The sequence below is a fragment of the Nothoprocta perdicaria genome, unplaced genomic scaffold (genome assembly GCF_003342845.1).
Source record: "Nothoprocta perdicaria isolate Ctin4 unplaced genomic scaffold, notPer1 scaffold_60, whole genome shotgun sequence".
NCBI classification, from domain to species: Eukaryota; Metazoa; Chordata; class Aves; order Tinamiformes; family Tinamidae; genus Nothoprocta; species Nothoprocta perdicaria.
The window spans coordinates 1,765,429-1,788,157 of NW_020455866.1; the positions used below are offsets into that span (position 1 = coordinate 1,765,429).

The 22,729-nt window shown below is 37.8% G+C and overlaps 1 protein-coding gene across 4 annotated transcripts; it reads right to left on the minus strand.

Moving 5' to 3' along the window:
* Positions 1–1,154: 1,154 nt before the first annotated feature.
* On the minus strand, positions 1,155–22,616 carry SNX16 (sorting nexin 16). Of its 4 annotated transcripts, none has more exons than XM_026049687.1 (8): positions 22,554–22,616; positions 18,740–19,199; positions 17,024–17,110; positions 13,772–13,920; positions 8,465–8,534; positions 5,377–5,513; positions 3,000–3,116; positions 1,155–2,673 (listed from the first exon to the last, which is right to left on the minus strand). In XM_026049687.1, exons 2-8 carry the CDS (start codon positions 19,109–19,111, stop codon positions 2,553–2,555), a joined length of 1,053 nt encoding a protein of 350 aa, XP_025905472.1. In that variant the 5' UTR covers positions 19,112–19,199; positions 22,554–22,616; the 3' UTR covers positions 1,155–2,552. The 4 variants fall into 4 exon arrangements, with proteins under 4 accessions (XP_025905472.1, XP_025905473.1, XP_025905475.1 ...); XM_026049688.1 differs by lacking the exon at positions 22,554–22,616 and adding an exon at positions 21,446–21,530; XM_026049690.1 differs by lacking the exon at positions 3,000–3,116.
* Between the last annotated feature and the right edge of the window lie 113 nt (positions 22,617–22,729).

Below are 22,729 nucleotides of genomic sequence, written 5' to 3' on the forward strand. Positions count from 1 at the left end.
TGCAAGGCATGTTGCAGGCTGCTGCCTCCTATGACTGCCAGGTGCAGTTTCATGAACTAGTGAATTTGTGCCCTTCCCTGAGCTCATTCAATGGGACTATTCTAGTCACAGCAATTAACAGTTGTCTGGATGGGAAAGGTATGRAGTGGGTGTTTTTTCAGAACTCATTCTTGATTCAATGCTATTCAGCRCTTTCATTCATTTAGGAGTATACAAATCAAAAGCAGGGAACAGAATGGGGGTTGACTACAAGAGCTTTGGAGGGTTCATAAGAAGGAAGGTTTATTAACTTTCAGAAATAATCTCAACTAGGAGTCCAGGAAGATGAAGATGGATACAGTATCAAAATCTAGAACTGAGATAAAGTTGTAAATCAGTAGCTGAACTATTAATTACCTTTAGAGCCATTTGTCCACAACAGACAAGAACAAAGTGGGTCTGTTGCTGGTTGCAACCCTTGCAATGAGTTGACTTTGCTGTGATTTCAGTTCAAACACTCCTCCACTCACTGGGAAAAGCTCAACCAGAATTTCATCATCCAATTCTCATGAATGAAATTATTGCAAGTTGGCATGTTCTGTATAAAAACTACAGCAGCGTGTCATACTTTAGAAAGACTGTGGAAAATAGTGCCAGAATGGGAGCAAGAACACTAGAAAAAAAAATTAGTACAGGACAGACTTGGAAAGCATTGGGGATCACCAATTCAATTAAAACATATGTAAGTAAAATACCTTTAAAAATTCCTAATATATATGCTCCAAGCACATTTTCAAAATTAAAAAACATTTACGGTAAGCTGTACACAGTTCAGTCCTCTTTTTGAAGAGATAAGCAACATCTAACAAAAGATTGCATGAATTTTCAAGAAGTGTTAAAACTGAGTTCACTCAATATCTATAAAGATTTAGGTAGAATATAAAAAGAAAGATGACTCATTTTTCATTTTAAACTTCAGAAGGGCAGCAAGCTTTCTGCTGTGTCATTAGAGAATTTTCACTCATATTCATGCAGGCAGTTTTTGGTACAAAGACTCATACCAAGACTGAGTAGTGGTATGAAAGCAGTGAGGTAAGAGATGTCTCTTTCTAATAATATTATCCTTTTTAACAGACAAGACATTCAGAATATTTTCTACAATGGAAAAAGACAGGTGTTTCGTCCATAGTTTTATTTCATCAGGAAGGCTTATACAGTTCTGCATAAAGGTCATTGTATGCACAGCCTGAAGTACAAAGTTCCCTTTGAAAACTCCAGCACAAAGACACTGCATATTAACAACATTAAACAAAGATGTGGGTGGCACAGGGAAGAAAAAAAAAAAAGACAAAAAGGTTAAAACAGAAACAACATTCTTCCTATTGGAAAAGCAGAATAAAACAAGGCACTTTCAGTAAATAAGTGAAGAATAGAGACAAGCTGTCAGAGATTCCACAAAGCTGACCCAGAGCACTGTAACAAAACTCTGCAGTAATGAACAAGTAACATACAAAAAGGCACTACATAATCCTCTCCCTGCAACTCCCCTTTCTCAACCAATTAGCCAACTGAACTTGGCACAATGGAGTCATAATTATAATAAAGTGCATCTCCTGTCTTAATACAATTTGAAAAATAGGCTATAGAACATATGCAGCAATATCCCCATGTGTACAACACATTGAAACAAAAATACATTGCAACTAGATTCAATCTAGTTAAGAGCTGTGCAGAAACAAAAAATATGGCTTCTTTACAAGTCTTTCAATTATCTCCATGTCATTTAGAGTATTTCAAACAAGGCATGAATGCATTTGCAAGATGGCAAGAGGTAGTGTTCCAGGTAAAAGGCAAACTCACTGACACATCGTTCCGTGGGCATATAGTGAAGGTATCCCAGATTTAAAAGTAGCATTACCAAATTAAACAAAGCATTACAGCATGCATGCTCTCTTGGGATGTGAATACACAGTGGTTTGGGGGGGGGGGGTCTCTTTCGTTCCTTCAGCAAAAATGACCAGATTTTGTTTAAAATGTCCAACTATATTCCCATTCTGTAAGTACTTTTCTCTTGGTRCTGTAAGTTTTCCTATTGCATTGCATTAAAACTTCCAGAGAAATAATCTTCATTTTTAGCATTTAAAAACAAATTCTATACTCTTATTAAATGTAAGACAAGTCCATTTTTACTTCAACAAGCATTAATTTATGGCTATAAGAACTTGAAAACACAAATACCGGATGAACACATCCAACGTGTCRCATCAGCGGCAACATCTGACGCGCCAGTTAAACACGCCTGCTGACGCAACATGAAGTTCTTATCACTCCACTAGAAAAGCCAGCCACACAGCATACGCACACTAACCAAATTTCAGCTCGTTTTAGCCCTTATTAGACCCAAACATATTAAATATATAAAGGCTAGATAAAAACTGAATTCAAAGCAGCACTGAGTATCTTTCCGACGTCAACAGTTCGTAGGGATTTATATGTAAACATTCACTGCATGCGCCCTCGCTCTTTGCTGTGAGTTCTTCACGGGGCCTGTCCCTCGCGCCGCTCCCACCACTCTAGTCTCCTTGTGGGGCTGGAGGTGCCGCCGCCGTGGCTCCCATCCCTGCGGCRGCCATGTCGCGCTCGTGGCCCATCCCTGCGGCGGCCATGTCGCGCTCGTGGCCCTCTCGCTCCGAGCTGCAGCGACACATCAGTGAGTCACCTCACATGGAAGCCAGTGTGATTCCCCACAGAGTGTTGTGTCTATAACCCACCACACGCGTGCAAAGCTTCCACCTATTGCTTATTCCGGTGATATATAGACATATATATACACACACCACACACGCACCCCGCCCAAAACAATCTGTCCTGAGGGCCTGTATGAAACATGGGATAGCTACAAATATATGCAGTAAAATGCTGTATTCTTCAGCTGTGCAGTACTTATATAAGATCAAACATTTAAAAATATACTTTAAGAAAAAAAAAGCATACTTTATGGGAAATAAAATAGTATTTACCAGCTGTCCTCACCCAGGGTACCCTGGTCTGCTTCTACTGCAGAAGACTCCACCTCACCACTGCACTCACTCTCTTCTCCTGACATTTGACGAGTCATTTTTCCTAAAGATAAATCCCTATAACAAATAAGAACAGAGCACCACCAATCTATTTATTGCAAACATTCATCAGTGAAGAGCTGTTTATTCCACCTATAACTTAGCTATTTCCGGGAAACTATTAATCTCACTCCTACATGACCCATTTATTACTTTTATACTTTTATACTTCATTTATTATTTTTGTTTATAGAAAGGCAGGSTTTGCACTAGATTGTTATTTAAATAGTTTATCTGCTCCAGCTATATAAATTGAATTTAATCTTCTTGTTGCATCATAATCTAGTGGCTCTACAAAAGAATTAAAGTCCCAGAGAAATGATTATAATCCAGGTAAGGTAAGATATTAGAAACAGATGATCTAAGCCACACAAATACTTCCAGGTTAAAATCAAAACAGCCAAAAGCAGAGGAAAAAACAGGACACAAAGATTTTTTTAATAGTTTCTCAAGATTCTCCATTGTAATTTTACACTCAATGTAAGTTTGTCAGAGCAGAGTATTTTTCCATTAACAATAAGAGATGGATAATGGGCTTTTTGGGCCATCCTACTAGCCTGGCAAAGAAGAGAAAATATGGCCATGCAGAATTAGTATTTTTTTTAAAAAAAAAGTTTCCAAAATACTTTCTGGTGTGGAAAACTTACTAATTTAGTGTTAAAAGCTGCTGCTTCAGTTGGAAAGGTTTGTAGAAAATTTGTCTTGAAAATAAGCTTACTCTATTTCACTACTTTCTAATTGTTTTAAGTGCTATTCTTTCCACTGTTACATTTTTAAAGCATGCATTATTAGTAATGCAATAGTAGTAGACTCTAAAATTATTTATTATGTTAGGGCAAAATCCAGTGAGGCATGTATACTCCTACAACTCTGACTCCTACAACTCTGACTTTGCCCACTGTTCTGTTCCTACATTACATAAATCTTTAGTACTTGGCCTCTAGATGAGAAAGGAGGGCAGAAGACACTTAATTCCTGTTAAGCCATCAAATCAAAATTCCACTTCAGTAACACCAATTATTATTCTATTTTCTTCTTTTGGTGGGTTCAAGTCTCACCAGACAATTTTGTAATGTCAGAGGTTTATTCCAGCATAAATGGAAGATATTAGTGATTTACTTTTACAATTGAAAATTCCCAGGAATTATTTCTTATCTTGACTTCAGCTAAAGCCTCAACTAATTTTAATGCAGTCCAGGACAGGGCATCCTAGTGCTATGAAATCTMTCTTTTGGGGAAGCATTAAAAAAACAAACAAACAAAACCCCTTTTTCCCATTCATGTCTTCATATTTTTTTACTAACAAAGAACTTCCCAGCATGACAAACCCATCATAGGCAAGTGTGAGTTAATTAATTTTTATTGGCTATAGCAGTTTTTAAGCTAGGAGGAAGAGTCATAATTTAGTTATCATTGTTCCAACCTCATTACTTCCTTTCAGGAAAAAGTAACAAATTGACTATGGTATTTGGAGCAGAATTTGTAATAACCCACAACAGTTACATTTATATCCTTCTCCRTATGTTACCTGTTTAAACTTAAACCACATATCCCAAATCTTTAACTCCTTAGTCAGAAGGGACATATTAGAATGAACATCCAAAGTACTATTAAAATCGCTTTTAAGGGCCCCATGGGGATTTACTGCTTTCCTAAGGAAACTCCACAACACCTGAATCAGCAGATTAACTGAATACTTCAGCATCAGCTCCCCAGGGTCTGTTGAACAATTCAGTAGACTGGCACCAAAAAGTTTTATTATGGAACTCTRCTATTCTTTCCTTGAATTTAAATAAATAATTTCCAATGCTATTTCCAAGCTATCTGTTGCATCATTCCAGGCACCTCAGAACAACAGGTTAAAGACATTAATATARATGCATAATCTCTTGATCACTACGCTCTGTCAAAACTTTAAGTACAAAAGAAGTTCTGTAACTCAAAGGAATTTTTCTATCACCTTCATCTCTAATGAAGTGTTCCACCTAACTAGAATTCAAAGGCAGAATCTTTACCATATCTCTACAAGAACTAAAATAATAAAATAAATAAATAAAAAAAAGGAAACAATCAGTGTTATTTTAGGAACAAATGCTCAGTTTGTACTAAATAACAGCTTTGTAGTTAATACATGAGAAAGATCATTGAAATTACTTCCTTATGTGGAGTTATCAGGTGGAAAATATGTTTCTAAGAACACATTAGAAATAGTTGTGACTAGCCAGGGAAGACATGTTTGTGGAAAGAAACATCTAAAAACTGCACATTTTCTACATACCTAATTCTTCTTTCAATAGCATCTATGTGAAGTTGTTTTTCACTTAACAATTTCTTCAGTGACTCAACCTCCCTTTGTTTTTCAAGCAGTTCTTTCTGTAGACGGTAATTTGTTTCCTCCAAAGTTTCACAGAAAGCCTAAAAAGATTTAAGAATACTTTCCATTTAACTTCATGTAGATCATTGTTTTAATTTCAGAAACACCAAACTGCAATTGGATTGTAGCCGTTTTTCTTTGTACTCATTACCATAAAGATTTATACAAGCCTTTTAATTAAAAAAAAAGTTTTCTCTTTCATACATGTCACTTTGCTTTGAAACAATACACGTACTACACAAGTGCAATGCAAACACTTTGCTGCATCCTTGACGTTCGTGTGACTACAAAATAGATGCTGCCGTCAGAAAGAGGTTCCCTTGTTCTGATGTGCTGTCGCTCGTTGCGACTCTTTCTGCCTGTGCAGATCAGCTGAACTCCCTCCTAGCCCTCTCTCCTCCTATAGACTTTTCTTTCACACGTTTTTGAAGCCAAAGATGCAGGTGCCAGAGCCTCTAGCATTTTTTGCTGAAGAATAAAGACTACTGAGCCAAAACTGTACGTTTTCTCCTTTGCCCAGGTTATATATGGCAAGYGGCACAGTTACACACCAATACAGAGCTGCTGCAATTTTACAGTTATGAACATGAGAAGACCAATAGAAAAATCCTTTAAAAAGTTTAATTAAATACTAAGACCACCAACTATTCCATCATGGTGGGCAATTTGTGTTCTCTGCCTAAGATGACATGTATGCATACTATACCCTGACTAATGTGAGTGAGCAATCTCAAAATTTAATGCTAATGTATAATGCTAATGTATAATGCAACATCCATTCAAGGCACAAACTCACAAAGGTGTTGGCAGAGCCTGCTATTCTATTACTAGCAATAATAAGTCTACCAACAGTAATGTGCAACTCTCATTTAATAATTTACATGTTCTTGGTAAATAATAAACCCAAGTAGGTTTCTTGACTTAGTTCCGCATACAGTTAGCGGCTAAACCACAGAATGTATTAAATATCAACATTTTATAGGAGTTCAATAAAAAAATAGTCTCAACTAGGGGYGAATTTTTCAATGCTTTCTTCAGTTTTCCTACAGAGCAGTAAAAGGAATCACAACTCCCACTGAATATTACTTAACTATTCCTCTAGTTGAAATCATCTATCAGATCATCATATAGAGGAAGTCAATGGTTAAAGCTGAAGGAGAAAACATCAGCATATTCTACCTGCAGGAAGATGAACTAAAACAGAGAAAGATCTATCAGGAGCTGTGTGTAATGAGGTATTTTGATTCTTCAAGAGCTGGACAGCCAGAGTCTGGTACAATTATAAATCTCAGATGTACAATTATAAATTCAAATCTCTGCATTCCCATAAATTTTGAAARAGCAACAGAAACTGCTCAGATGAAAGACGAGCTCTTTCTTCAGTGGATCATGAAACCCAGGTGGGTGGGAATGGACTCATGGAAACAATTACCAAGTATTTGACAAAGAGACTGCTTTATTGAATATTTTCCCCAACTTTCTGTGGTCGATGGAGGTTGCACAYTTAAGTGCCAGATGGCTAATATAAATAAGTTACCACATACATAAAAAGGCCTAAGTAAATTCTAATTGTGCAGGTAACACAAATAAAGATCCTTTACAGTGTATTCTTCCTAGACCAGAATAAGAGAAAATACTATAGAAGATAATCTGTATTTTACAGTAGCAGGAAAAAAGTAACTGAATAATTTGTTTGCAATGCTTTGTATGACAACAGTAACAGCAGGTGAAAGAAGTGATTTGGAGGTCCTAAAATAGAGGTCCAGGCATAAGGATATGACCAGCAGCACTTGTCCTGAATACAGTTATTAAAAAGGAAAGGGCAAGGGGAGGATAGAGACTATATCAAAAGATGCTTTATCTCTCGGAGACTACAATTTTATAGCAACTGTATCTGACAGTTTTTCAGAAATGGTTAGATTTATTACTGTTGTGCTGGCCACTATTTTAATAGTTTGCATTAATTTCTAAGGTTCCTAATTCCTCCTGAGAGAATAGCCTTGATGAGACTTCAGGATGGTACATACAATCAAAATCTCTATGAAATAGCTTGTGTTTCCTAATTTATATGAACTATGAATTCCTATAATTTTATCATTTTAGTTCATCAACAAGGAAACGATACCTCTTAGAAATAAAATGAAAGCCTTTAACACATAAAACATTCCAAATTCTTCAAACATACAGTGTACGGAACTACAGCCAAAACACTCCCACTCCTAAGCAGTAAAAATAAACTGAGCTGAAGGGGCTTCCCTCTACATTTTTAATTTCTATAGTATTAACAATATATGCACAGTTCCAAAACGCATCTTTATTCTACAGAGGAAGAAAACTGACGTGACCAGTTCTAGACACACTTAATACAGCTCCACAGGCCAGCAAAACACTTCTGGCAAAGCAGGCTGCAGCCTACAGCACGAGCTGTCCGTTTCACTCAATGTGTCTTGAAAATCTGCTGTCTTATGAGACTACATGAATCAGTTATTTGCACAAACACTCTTTAAAAATAAGTCTTCACTAACCAAAAGTGTCCGGATTAATCAGTACTTTTGGTGGTTGAAGCTAAGCCTTTCACTAGATTTTAACTGAAAAAAAAAATTTGCTGTAGACTGGAAGTCTAATTTGTACCCACTGTGACAAGGTGTCTGCTAAATCTTCACTAGCTCCCTTTATTCACATTCTGAACAAATTCTCTCCTACCATCAGTAGCTATATGAAAACTCGAGAAACCCTTCACCTGATGCCTACAGAGGTAAAAAGGAAGAGATGACATCTTAGGACAAGCATCAAGGACAGTGGCCAGGCTACCAGTGTGCCCTGGTTATTAAGAGATAACACGTCAGTTTTTAGAAACAGATGCAGTTACAATTTTTTGGAAAAGAATGGAGGTAAAAATGTTTTATTTGCAACATTTATACTTCTCGGCAGATTTTTAGATACTCTAGCAACAACTATATCTTTTGCTCTTGTCATATTATGTAATACTTACCCTGCTCTCTTCTAGACTATCGAAAGGACCCGGAGGATCATCCAGACAAAGAAATTCTCTCACTGCAATGCTTCACAAAGGGAAAAAAAAAAAAAAAAAAAAAAAAAAAGAAAAAATTAAAAGAAAAACAATGATACTTAAAAAAAAAAATCTTTGAGGAACTTAGAACTTACCTTCATATCATTCCCAAGGATTCCAAATAATTTTAACAAAACTATTAAGTCTCAGGTATGTGTGTTAATCAGGGAGAGTACTTATAATCCAATTTAAAAATTTGCACCAAGTGCTCTTAAGAACKTTAAAACAGAGAACAGAGGACATCATCCAATTTGGAGTGGGCTTTTTCAAAGCTTCAGAGAAATCATTGCTGCATGATAACCACAAAATAAGAGGAGTTTATCACTTTGATACTGAAGATGCTTGGAAAATAAGAATTAAAAAGTGAATGCAAAAGTATGCAGCTGGAATTTGTACACCTGGGCTGCTCAGCATTTATCAATGGAACAAACCASAGACAGTGCCAGATGTGCTCACATATTCAGCTTGGTAAGACATGTTTAACGAGCTATGGATGCTACTGCACAGTTTTGCTAAATACACTTGTGTAACTAATGAATTTGTCTTGAAATTGTGTAACAGTTGTCGTGTTCCTCCCTGCACTGTTTTGCAATGGCCAGAAGAAAAATATGTACAATCCTCTGGTTTACTCCAAAATGAGGTATCTTAATTACCTCCAACTGCAGACATTATATAGTTATCTCCAATCATACATCTTCACCCAATTTCCTGACTAAACCTTTCCTACTCCATTTTATGTATTCTTCTACAAATACTCTAAAATACCCTTCAATAATATATATTTATTAGCAATTCTGTGCCTTGCACTCGCTACTTACAGGTCCGTAAGTCATCATCTATTGCAATGAAAACTCAAAAAAAAGGTAGATGTGAATCTGAATGGTAGATGTGAATCTAAACGAATTCACTCTTTCTCCCATGTAAGTCCCATGGGAAGGTTCAAAAGGAAGTTTTCTGCCATCCTCTCATTCCATACATTTGAGGCAAACACTAAGTACAAACATAAGAGAAGTCTAATTTTCCTCCAGCTGCTAATTTGATGAACAAGTTCTGGTCTGGCAACCAAACTGGGGTGAAAAGCACGTTTTCAGCAAACACTCAACAACTGATCACACCATGACTTTAGTTTTAGGACAGCTCTGACAAATACTCATCCAGAACACTTGCTGCATTTCAACTTTAGTTGCTGGATTTAAGTAAGCCTGTTTTCCAGTCCCTGTTGCAGGCCAGAAGATACGTTTTCTTTGGGCAATGTTTGCTCTGAATTCTTGTCTTCACCTTTACCTCAGCAGCCTCGACACCAGCCCCAAACACTTCTTCCCCTATTAGGCCAATCTTTTCCCACTTAGTCTACATGACAGATGTAGCCAACAGTGGAGAGCTCCTCCACGCCCTCACCATGAACCCTTCTCTTTCAAMTCTCCCCAACACTGACCTGAACCAATCAACTCATGATCTGTGCAAGCTGTGGCTTGAAATTCTATAATTAACAGTTTCCCACAAGAACTCAAAAATAATAAAAAAAAAAACTTCCTATTTGAAACAAAATTATTCTCCTGCTAGCTGAAAAAGCAATGGACAGTGACAAGTCATTAAATTGGTTATATCCTTAACAAACATAACTGCAAATTTCACCAAATTAATAGTTCCTCAGCCAGAGAATGTAGTCTTTCAAGGAAAAAGAGCAGTGTGTTTGTTTTCCWAACTGTTTAATCTGCCTATTTAGAATGACCTTTTCTAACATAATGCTCAAGTTCATCTTTTATGGTTGAATTGTTCCTTTCAAAAAGATGAAAATTGTGCTGAAGGACCTCACATAAGGCTAACYCAGAAGAACTTGTAGGAGGAAAAAAATGCGTAATTTAGAATWTTTACTTTCTACATATTGTTAATAATTTTATTGTTGTGAGGTATAATATTTAGACATGACATCCAGCAATGCTTGCATGTGAAAAAATATCCCAAAGAATGAATGTCCATAAGTATTCAAGCTACATGTATAATCTACGTAAGAGATCATACCCGTTCCCTCCTCCCTAAAGCTGCTTGCAAAAAATCTTATCTTGGCCACATCTTGATTTCAAGAGCTGTAGATTCAGTCTCATGTATACAGAAATCAAGAAACTTCAAGCCATACGTCATTGCAATTTAAAAGCACTGGAAACATGTTTAGTTTTTACTACAAAAACGTTCCCTTGATGGTATAAGTATTCATTTGCAACCTAGCTCTGAGTGTCTGCTTGGACCTCATTTTCTCCTCAGCACATCCGTCCCCTTCTCTTCATTTAACAAACAGGAGAAAATTCTGTGTGAAGGTGCTGACAGCTCAGAGAAGCCTCCCACATTGTGCAGCAGCATTGCTATGCACGGATCCTTCCCCTCCTCTCCACTCGTAGGCCAGCCCACATTCTATAACCTCCTTGGTGAATCTAGTGTATCAAGCAGATACAGCAAGTCATGTATCCAAACGGTGAGTTTCCTGCCCACTCTCAAATTCTCAATACTAATATTGTGAATAAAGAGAAACAAGGGAGACCAAGACAGGTGAGTAGTTTGGTTTTGATCTGACCCAAGCAGTTTCTGATTTCTTTGCAAAACTGCTGAAACAAAACTCTGCGCTTTCATGGCGGAAGCGGGGCCAGATCCTCACACTGCTCCTGGAAGGTGCAAATATTAATTCAATAGTAACTCTTATTCTTTGGTAAGCAGGGAAGAAATTCAGATGGAGCAAACCACTCTGATTCAATAATTTCATGAAGCATGAGRATCTTCAATAGAGGGAAACTTTACATTCTAAACTGTACAGCTGAAAATAACTTAAAACTTAAGGCTTTATACTCCTGACCTAAAACTCTTGGCCTTGCACAGACAAAATGTGAGTTTCCTTAAAAAAAAAAAAAAACAACAAAGTAAATAAAAACACTACAATGATCTACCTGCTGTAAAAATACCAATTACACAAATGTTCAAATACCCTTCCAAATGTGTTTAGAAATGTCTCCCAAAAGTTGCATACCTTTTTTTTTTTTTTCATTAGATCATGAAAGATCTTTACTGTTTTGTCCAGTCATTTTGGACCATCATCAAGATGCAAACAAAACAGTCAAAATTCCAGACTAGCTGCAAGAAGACATTTCAGAGAYATTCAGTCAGACCAGAAGTCTACACGGCTACACAACATGACAGGAAAGGATGTTTAGAGAATTCCTCTTCTGGCACAGATGTCATTATGTAATTTTAAAAACCAGGGATTCTTAAACATCTGGACATATACTTCATCCAGATAATCATGTTTAATAGCCACTCATAGACAAATACCACAGTTTAACCCAATGTCTTTTGAAAGATGTTTTCTACCTCTGATATCTCACAAAAAACCTTTATAATTTACTGTGACACTGACTACAAAACAACAAAACAAACAAAAGAGGGTTCTTACCTTCCCTCTCTCTTTCATGATTTTACCTGCCCTGTTTAGTCATCTCTTTCCCAAGATGGAAAGACTAAATTCAGCAGAATTCTTCCTGTAAGGAAGCTATTCTGCAGCTCCATCTGCCCTTGCTTGCCTCCTCCGTGCTTCTAGCATATTCCCTTTTGAAAAAGGATGCTGGGCTTTAGTATCACATTGTGCGGAACTGCAATTCAGATTTCCATAGCAATAAAGTAATTTTCTCTTAGCTTTCAAGTTCCTCTCAAACAGTTCTTATTCACCCTTTTGATTACTGCCAAATACTRAGTTTTTCCAGAAAACCACCAGCATTACTGCTGGGCTGTAACAACTAATTAATTCTATGATTCTTCATGTACGTGCTTTCTGCTGTTCTGTACTTAATGACATGGAATTTAATCTGTTAGYCACTCAGTATCTAGGGATCCTTCTACAATACTCCATAATCCTTTTGATCGCTCCTTTTACAGACTATTTCCAAATATGTTGAACATCAGTGCCCAGAACCATGATTCACAATTTCATAAACAACACTCATTGCCTCTGTCCAATCCTTCTCCTCTTACCTTTTGAAGATGTTACATAAACTCTCTCCTAACCATTTGTAAAGTAGACTTCCTTCTGCAAATGGCATTATTGCTTTCTCGTGCGTTATTTTTATTCAGCTGTTTACTACTTCTCTTTTCCATTTAAGCAGTAGCAGAAGATCAGGTCTATGGTTCTACAAGTTAATGCTCAAGTTCTTAAGTAAATGAAAAGTAATACTAGCCGTTCTTTTAACAAACTAAGTTAAAAATGGAAAATAGATGCTCTAGCACCACAGGTACTTGCTCAGCAATTTAAAATGTTAATGTTTAGTGCTATTTGCTCTGGACAACTTCTCTCTTTTCAAATGACATGTAATTTCAGGTAGTTTCCCAAAACAATGGGAGTGGTAAAGCAACCTCCCAGTCCCTCTGCAAGGAGGGCTAGTACAAAAAAGCAATTTAGGAGTTTCACCACAGCCTTTCTTTGCTGAATGTTCCTTTTACTTTTTGATCAGCTCTTATCTCACTCTACAGCAGATTTTCTAATTCTTATGTTGGAAAAGATGCTTAGAACTAAAGAGCTATGCCTCTATCACCTTGCTGCTTGAAATTTTCTTCTGGCCTATATTAATATGATGTTTTATTTCATTTACCAAAATTAAGTTGTTCTCACATACCAGGTWTGGAAGGATCTTCCACTTTGGTAGGAAAAAAGACATTGGTCGGTAGGACTTCTGTACCAGGTTACTTAACCATACGATCATTTTTCTTTTTTTAGACTCTTTTTCAGTCTTGATTTGTGGTTTACATTTATGTAAGTAATCTATAATGGTATTTCTAYTGCTATTATGTCAGTTGAATGCACATTTTAAGAAGTAGCTGCTGAAGCGTGCAAGAGCTTAACACTACAAAAACCTAATATTCAGTTGCCATATAAACTATTAATAGACAAAATTAATAGACAAAAAAAAAAAGACAAAAAAGGGGTTAGTTTAATATTTTAAAATTAAATATTACAGCATGCAGTTTGTAGCTAACCATAAACAATTCAAGATACAGCAATGTCCTTTTTTTGCTTAGATTAGAATGTAGTTTAACAGGACACCAAATAATGCACATAATGACTAAATGCACACTATGAACATTAACAAAATTCTAAACTGTGTGGCTCAAAAACATGTTGCTAAAGTTTAATGGCCCATACTAGGGGTGCAAAACCCCCCACAACCCACAAACAAAATTTAAATCACGTACCAGTTAGCAATATCTTTATGAGCTACTAGGTTTTGGAGGAAAGCTTGTAGTCCCAGCTGTCGATCTTCCAAGAAGTCAGGATTATAATTATCCTTGAACCAGCGCTTTGGTGGCAGGGCCAATCGAAAGCCTGGAAACATATCTTTTAGCTGAAACAGAAACCAAAGATGAACGGAGAGATACAAAAAAAAAATCAGAATAAAATATGGAATTTGGTGAACTTTATTCTAAGCATTGAACTTCAAATTACACACTGTTTTCATCTTCTGTTAAGTTCAAGCAYTAGGTAACTCTCACAACTGTAAGTACAATTCAGATTGTAGTATACATTCTAGACACGGTTTTACTACTTGCTGTTTAGCCTTAGGCAATCRAATGACCTTTCAAATTCACTATATAAAAACAGAAAGAAAAGCAACTTTGCTTTGCTACTGAACGTCTCTGAGTCAGTAAGCAAAAGAGAATGTAATGCAAGTACTAAGTGGCAGATGAGTAAGCATTTCAGTGATATTTCTTCTGAAGTACTCTGGAATAAGAACTACCATATAAATATAGATATAAAACCCATTACAGAGAATGCAACTCATCTTTTCTTGGGAGACTTTTCTGAAACAGAATGAATTATGACACACCTATGAAATACTTCTGGCAAAGAGCAGCTCCTCAAAGAACCAAACTCTTTTATACATAGATGGAAAAAAAAAGTACTGTCATGACAAATTATATTCTTGGCTTGCTTAAAGAGCAATTACACATATTCAGTATCAGAAATACCTAGTTTTTTTGTTTTTTTTTTTTTAAATTCAGAAATATGGAATTAAATGTAGACTTAAAAATATATAATGATTGGCTTCTCCAAGGATGCCAATTTACTTATTTTTCAACTATGCCTAAAGATAATAAAAACCTAATGCTTTCATAAAAGCAATTTTTCAGATGTGTTTTCTTACCGGAATGTTTGATGCACACACACAAAAAAATCCCCAAGAGGATTTATAGTGAACAAGACTTTAAAATTTTTTTTTAAAAGAGTATTTTTAAAAGTCTTTTTTTTTTTTAAACAAACAAACAAACAATGTAACCGCAATTCCCATGAGAGTCAATTAACCTTTTCGCAAAGACAGGATCAAGCAAACTTCTGTCAGATGTACTGAAAACCCCAATATATTCATATGAATTTTTCAATGTCAGGGATTCCAGAGTTTCCACAAAATACATTTTAATGCTCTATGTTTACACAGCTGCAGGATAATTGTTCAGTGAGTATCTTGATCCATGCATAGCAAATTTAAGCATTGTGACAATGAGACGGCTGTTTTTAACTGTGAACTGCGCTTTACRAACTCTGTAAAAGCTCCTTGGTAGCTCTTTGGCAGACAGTTTTTTTTTTTTTTTTTCCTTTTCTTTAAGCCAAACAAAACAACAAAAAAAACCCACATTGCAAAATCCAGTATTGTATCTCAGCTAGAACTTCACTAACATTTTGAAGAAACAACAATTGTAACAATTGTATTGGCTTATGTTTGTTCATAAAAGCACTCTCTCCTATCACGAGGAGAGTGCCTTTTAAGATCACATTTACTGCATAACAAATTTGTAGCTCACAGTGACTATGAGCTCTTGATCCACATGGCAGTTTATTGTCAAGGTCTTCTTTCTTTGTGCATTTGATGTTTTCCTTAAGTATATGGTGTCTTTTTCTCAGACTGAATTTCCTCTTGTTATTAGACTATTTTTGTTTTTGGTCATGCAAAGTTCCTTCACCTATTACAAAACTATCATTAGCACCATTCAGCTAAGCACCCTCCACACTCCATAACCCTCATTTCTTAACAAAATACTGAACGGAACTGAATCTAGAAAATAAAGTCCTGTATAAATCTAATGGTAGTGAGGATGACAGATAGCCACAGCTGGGAAAGCATTTGAACCAGCTGGATTTCTGCTTGATGATTTCCCATGTATGCAGATCACATCGTTTCTTTTACAAGGGGATGGAATGTCTACCCACAGATTGCTCCTATTGTGGGTGAAGAGTTTGAGAAAGCTACTTGCTGTCAGCAGACCCTGACAACTGTAGTCTGTATTTTCAGCTATAGTCTCAAGAACTCCTCTGATGCAGCAAGAAAAACTGGGGGGGTCAGACAAGTTATGCTGCCTGCAACTGCTTTCATGGATCCCATGTTTTTCCTACATGTCTGTGTTCTCCATCAGCATGTGATAGCTCAGGCATATCACATGAGGAAAATATTGCACAGCCCCACGAAAAAAAAAAAAAAAAAGAACTTAAATTCTTTGTTCTTAAGAACTGGCTGTATTATTACTTATTCAACAGCTTTACAGAGTAATAAACTTYACAAAGTTCTTCTTGCACCTTTTCTCAAAGCAGAAGTGAATTTTTCACATATTTCTCCAATCTGCTAGGTGCCCTTAACCAACAAGGCTTAGGCAACTCGCCAAATGTCTGCTTTTGCTCCTAAACCCTCAGATTCCATCATCTTCAACATGCTCCCAGAATAACGTTTTTGTTAAAATTACTTTATAAGGTTTAGTTAACATATTTTTGTCTTTGATGTATCCTTTGCTCCCAAGTATTGCACCTATATTTTCCTGTCTCCTTCTATTACTTCTGTTTGTAATGATTTACAGAAATGTACTGCTTAGTCATCCTGTGACAGTCTTGTCTTGACACTCAGCAATTCTGTTTATTCTTTTCAAGTACGTGCTACACCTTTAGGCTGACCTCTTGCTGGGTATTCTTTTCTTCCGATTGATTGCTTTTGAAATCAGCAAAAGGTTTCTCATGTACCAATACCAGTAACTTCTCTCTCCATTATCCTAGATTAGTGTGCCACTGCTTTTTATTTGTCTTCTTTCAAGTGACAATTTTGACATTCTTTATACCGCCAGCAAAGTTCTGCTGCACTGAGGGTAATGTACTGAGATCTAAATAAATTTTACATAGAAAAAAGTGGCTAGCAAGAAATAGTTAAGATAATTTCCTGTACATTTTGTGCTAACATCCCCTTTAAAGTATGAAGTGCATTAAACACATTATTTATTTCATAGGCACAATCTCTACAAAAAAAGAGGAATCCTGTGTTTTTCATTCATTGATATAGTAAATGATTGATATGTAGTAAAGCAGCATAAGCAGAAGAAAATGTGACAGAAGCATGAAACAAAGAAGGAAGAAGAGATAAGTATGGGGCAAGTTGGCTGAGAATCTACCACTGTATATTTATCACTCACCTTGTCATTAAGCCTGGAAAAGTCAGTGTACCGCCTGAAAACCACCCAACTTTCCTCTGGACTTCTTTTTACTAGTATTTTGTACACCTGTGTGGAAAAACAAGAATATTAGGGTTAAAAAAAAAGGAAAAAATAATTCTATATTGGCTAGAAAGCTGAAATTAGCCTTTATCTTTTAATGAAACAGAAAAGAACTCTCAAAAAACAAATTAATAGCATTACTAAAAATCAGGGAAAATTAAGGGAAAGATATTTTGTAATATTTTCTAAATATAATTAACTACCTTCTCTCTTTGCCAGATTTGTGAAACTACTTACAGATTCTCCACTCTATGAAAATATTGTCTATATTACCAAAGTGAAAGATAAGTGAAATACGYTTTATCCATCTACTTTAATTTTGATGAATTTCAGTTTCAATCTCTTTTCTGCAGTTTTAAAGAGTGACTTCAATTTTATTTCATTGCCTTCCCTTGATTTTACTCTTCAACAGYGACTAACTAGATCACTAACTAGTTTTAACGCATAATTGGTAGTTTATCTTCAGCGGATTGCTTTCTCCTAAACACTCCATTGCTCTCTGAAACAACCACAGCAATGTAAGAAATGAATTCAGAAAGAGCAAAAAAGCACCCAAGAATTTTAGCTATGAAGAATGTTTCACTTGTACTGTCATCTGTCTTTCTACATCCAATGACTATCTTGACTCTATGTTTTAAATGCAATTGAGTAACATCCTACAAACATACTGGAGTACCCACTGTATTGACATGGTTTGGTCTCCAATTACCAACAATACTATTTATAGTTTTAGCTTTGAAGATACTATTGAAAAAGAACCTTAACTCAGATGCAAAATTTTCCTTGTTTCTTCTCTTACACCAGCATACATAACAATACGAAAACCTATTACAAATATTGCTTTCAGATAATTAAAAAATAGCAGTATTTGATTTAGTAACACTATAAGACCTTGATGATTTCACTAGTATGTCAAGTATCCTAAAAGAAWATCAGGGAACTAGCAATCAGTACCCAACCAACTTCTATTAGTCAACATTCTTTAACTACTGCAATGAAATGTTTCAATCATATCCACAAGGCAAAACTCTATCTGCACACAGTGKGTCAATAAAATTGTCAGCTAGTATATTCTTCGAGAAAAATCGATTTAGAACAGTTCAGTSTTATGCCAAGAGATACCACTCATGTGACACCCTCACCCTGAGGCTTTTGAAACAGATTTCCGCAATTTGACACTAAACCCAGTARTGCCAAAAGCTGTAAATAGTGTTGGTATATTGAGAAAAGTTTGTGTTTCTAAATAACCATAAAAGAGGTAAATATCATTGTGCTTTGTTGTTCATTTAAAATAAAATGCAATCTTTTGGGATGTTTAAGTATCCAGCTCAATTTTGCAAGGAATTGTAACTTTGTAAGAAATTTCTGACTTTTCTAGGAGTAACTTGTGAAACTTGCATGAAACATTTCTATTAAATAACTAACTTCAGAAAAGACTGCTGCCTTTTCTGTAAAATGAGGAAAAGGCTTTCCTGCCAGACTACACTGATTTGAGGTGCTTTGCAAACACCAATCTAGCTTCAGCATCCCTGAACTGAAAGTTTTATKTAGAAAAGAGAACACAAAAGAGAGAAGCACATTCAGTCACTGCCTAAATGTCTACATAAGATGAACGGTACCATCCCCAAAACTTACAGTGAATTTTGCCCTTTCCTCCATCACCTCGTAACCCAGGATAGTAGGCGTGGACGGTCGATCTTCCCAGCTCCTGGAATCTGTGTTCTGCTCTGTGTCTTCTACGGGCTGTGAGCAGTATTCTATGGATGTGTCCACACCTGTGAACTTAGTCCTAACGAGCGGGCTACTGCACACAGATGACGTAGAGCCAGTCTGGTCAGGCACGCTCATCTTCTTAAAACTACCCACAGCCGAGTCCTCCAGCTGCCCTTTGGAGGAGCTCGAGCTTGTTGAGATGCTCCCAAATGAAGAACTTCTTTGGTTTCTGTCTGTAAAGCTGGAAGATGAACTCCCAATAGGAATAGGAACAGGAACATATGGTGTTGCCATCCTTCATGAAAAACAGAGGGAAATCCCAGTTTCTGATCCAGAAGTTCAAGGTTCATCCACCGGATGATCCATGCTTCAAGAACAGTATCTGCAGGGGAGGACAGAAATATCATCATAACTTTTTGTTATGGACTTTTTGTTAATATAAATATAGAATGCTGCTCTAAAATTACATCTATATAGTTTAAAACATGCCTTTCAGGTCACCATCTGGATTTTCAATATYAAAATAAAAATGCATCTTTCACAATCTTATTTCAGCTTTCTTTCATGATTTAAATGATAKTTTGTTTTATTAAAGAAGTCAGCAATTTTAAAAAGGTACATACTTTAGCTGTGCAGCATACAAAATTTTGCTCAGAATTGTCAGATGTACAGAGCAGACTATACAAATCATGCAATAACACAAATGACCYGAGTCAAATACAGTAAATTGTATTTGCAAATATATGTTCTTTCAGCTAAGCAYATTACATATACTCACTGAAGTAGGACAGATCTGTTTTCAAAGCAAGATTGTTTCAAAACACTTCTATAACTTTATTGCTTACGTATATATATATACATACAATATATAATATTGCAACAATGTTAACTGGGCATATTTTGTAGCTTGAATAGATTACATACACTTTACAAGTACACATATAAAGATCAGTGTGGTGGTAAGAACTATTTTTCCACTTTGGGGGCCTATTAAAATGGAATTAGTTTTAGGGGGAAAGGATAAATAAGCTTGGGTATTTTTCCTACAACAAAGGCATTACAAATCAAAATTCTTTTTTTTGGTGCTTTTCAAAGAAAGTAACATAAAATTAAGCTAATCTCAAACAAACAAACAAGGCAGCAGCGCCCTGTTTTAACAAAATACCAGAAGGACTCACATGAGAYGCGCATTGGATGCTCTCTCTTTGGGTTAATAGAATCCGAGTCACCACCCATTCGGCCCAGGACTAAACTAACCACAGGGCTGCGGGGTGTTGTGAAACGGGGGACTGTCAATCTGGTTCATGTGATAGACACAATCAATCAAACCGACTGCAGCAAAAACTAAAYGCGTTTCCTAATTGCAGGGCGGTATTTGCATTCCCATGTTTGAAATAAATATGAAATGTGAGTGAACACAAGTAAGTAAACAAGTACGAAATGAACCCACGTCAGCAAGAATGATTGAGGACAGCTCTTGAGACACTTCCCTCAGCCAGGAAAAGCAAAACCCCCAGTGCTTTCACTATATAGTAACTATATAGACACACACAGGGTGTTCGAAGCTTTGGGAACACGGCTACAAGGAGATGTTTTGAACTGGCAGCAATGGCTCGAGAGCTTCGAGAGCTCCTCTGCCTCGTGGTGGGACAAGGCCGCTCGCGTGGCAGCATCCCAGGGAGCAGAAATGTCACAGGCCCCTCCTGGCTCCCRCTGGGCTTGGATGATCCAGCAGCTCCCAGTACAGCACCTAACAGTTCCCAACGTGACTTAAGTCCACATATCACAAAGGAGAGTAGCCCCGGCATCACTTAGTGTGAAAGAAGTCAGTCACACTTGCATTGGGGCCAAGGCTCTCTCCTATAGCCTGGCTGAGATCTAAATCCCTTTCTTYGGCTCTGTTTAAGTTACTGAAATTATTTTCTGCTTCAAATAAACCCCTATTAGCCAGCAGTGCACCTAAACAAGAGCAAAGCACGCGGTATTGCATACCCACCATCTGCATCAGACATGCTCCAGCAGTTTTTAATTTCAGACTAGTTTAATTTGCTCCCGTTGACAGGATGGTCATTAACAGCTGAAGTGTGTTAGATTTGTTCCCAGGGAGCATTTTCTGGTTTAGCTTCTTTTGTTTTGCAAGACCATCTTGCTTTCAGACAAAGCACATTAAATGGTGATGACCAAAATTTGCTTCTTGGTGACTTCTTGACTCAAACTAACATAGTAAACTTGCCCACTAAAAAAAAACGGGGGGGGGCTGGCACCATCAATGCACTGCCCAGATGCCCAAAACTCTTAGCAGTAATAGAAAAGTATTCAACTAATGAAAGTGTTAGGTGAAGTGAGCTACAGGCACAGCAGATTGTTTAATCTGATGCATTTTCTAATAAAAAGAAGCGTGCATAGATATTATGTCAGAACTTACTATATTCATAAATATATTTATATATAAGTTTTGTAGGAACATATTGTACGGTAAATGTATCATTAACCAGATATTTAAAATATTTACTTGCTRTGAATTGCAATAGCGTTGAAAAAAGCCAAAATACATTGATATAAAATTCACAGTTTATAAATCCAATCCTCAGATGAGGGTCACAATCTTTAAGACTTTTCTGCAGATACCTAAGCTTACGGTCAATTTGCATGGCAGAGGCAGCAGAAAGGAATTTGCYGAGCAGCTTTTGGGCAAGGCAGGAGTTCCCAGCAGTGCAGAGGCAGCTCCGTATCCCAGCTCCGGTGCAGATGGGTCTCGTGCCAGGACACTAAGGCAGCAGCAGCAGAATCACCGCTGCAGAGACGCCTTCAGATGGTGCCAACCACCGGCTGCTTTCCTAGGATAAAGCCCCCACCGCCACGCTCCCTCTCGCCCGCTATTTACATTATTTTACAGAAGGAATACGCTTCCCGCTCCCCAGCTTCTACCTGGCTCAGCTCGGTTTCCAACAGCAAGTTTGGAATGAAAGGAGGAGCTGGGAATGCTCAGGGGAAGCGCTGGATTGCTACACTTGAAACAGGATAGGAGGGAGCCCCAGGAAGCCCTCGTGTCACACACTCCAGAGCCGCTGGATCCCACACGGATCCCACACCGACTTCTCCAGCCGCCTCCCTTCCTGCGGGGCGGCGGATACTACAACGAAAACCCGGGAAAGAGGCTTTCCTCCAGCTCTAACCCAAGGCAGCGCCAAATCCTCGTTAAGCCAAGGGTTTTTAGGCTCATTGAGAAACTTGCAAGCCACACAACTCTCGGAGAGCAACGGGCTCCATAAATAAGGGGCTCCTTGTTTAACACTCACGCTGGAGTCAGTGGACTCCAGTTACGCAAYGCCGTGATCCGGTCACTGACAGGAGCGCCTGCTGGGACAGCAAAGCCCGCCTGGATCCCATTGTTTTAAACAATTTACTACAACGGACTGCTTCCCGAAGAAATGCGGAACTTTTAAGTTACAAGCGCTTCGTTTTTTGTTCTGTTAGGATTTTTTTTTTTTTTTCCCTCTCCACACTAAACAGCAAACTTCCCAACTTTTCCAGGCGGGAGGCGCCGCTCCCCGGCGCGTTTTCCCTCGGGACGCGCCGTCACGCGCCCGCTCGCGGCACCTGACTCGCGCGCACCCGCGGCGCGGACACGGCCCCGACCTGGCTACCGGGGAAGAAACGCTGGGAAACGGATGAAAACAACCGCTCTCCCTCCACCCTACTCCCCAAAAAAAGGGGGGGAAAGCCGCGCACAAACCTCAGAGCCAGACGCGTCGATGCTTCCCAGCTTCGAGTGGGGTCTCGGGAAGGGAACTAAATGAGAGGGGGCTCCGCTGGCGGCCCCGCGCCGGCACCTACGGCGCGTGAGGCGCGGCCGCGGCCCCTTCCCCGCCGCCGGGCGGCGGCACCAGCCCCCACGCAGCGGCGCGGCCC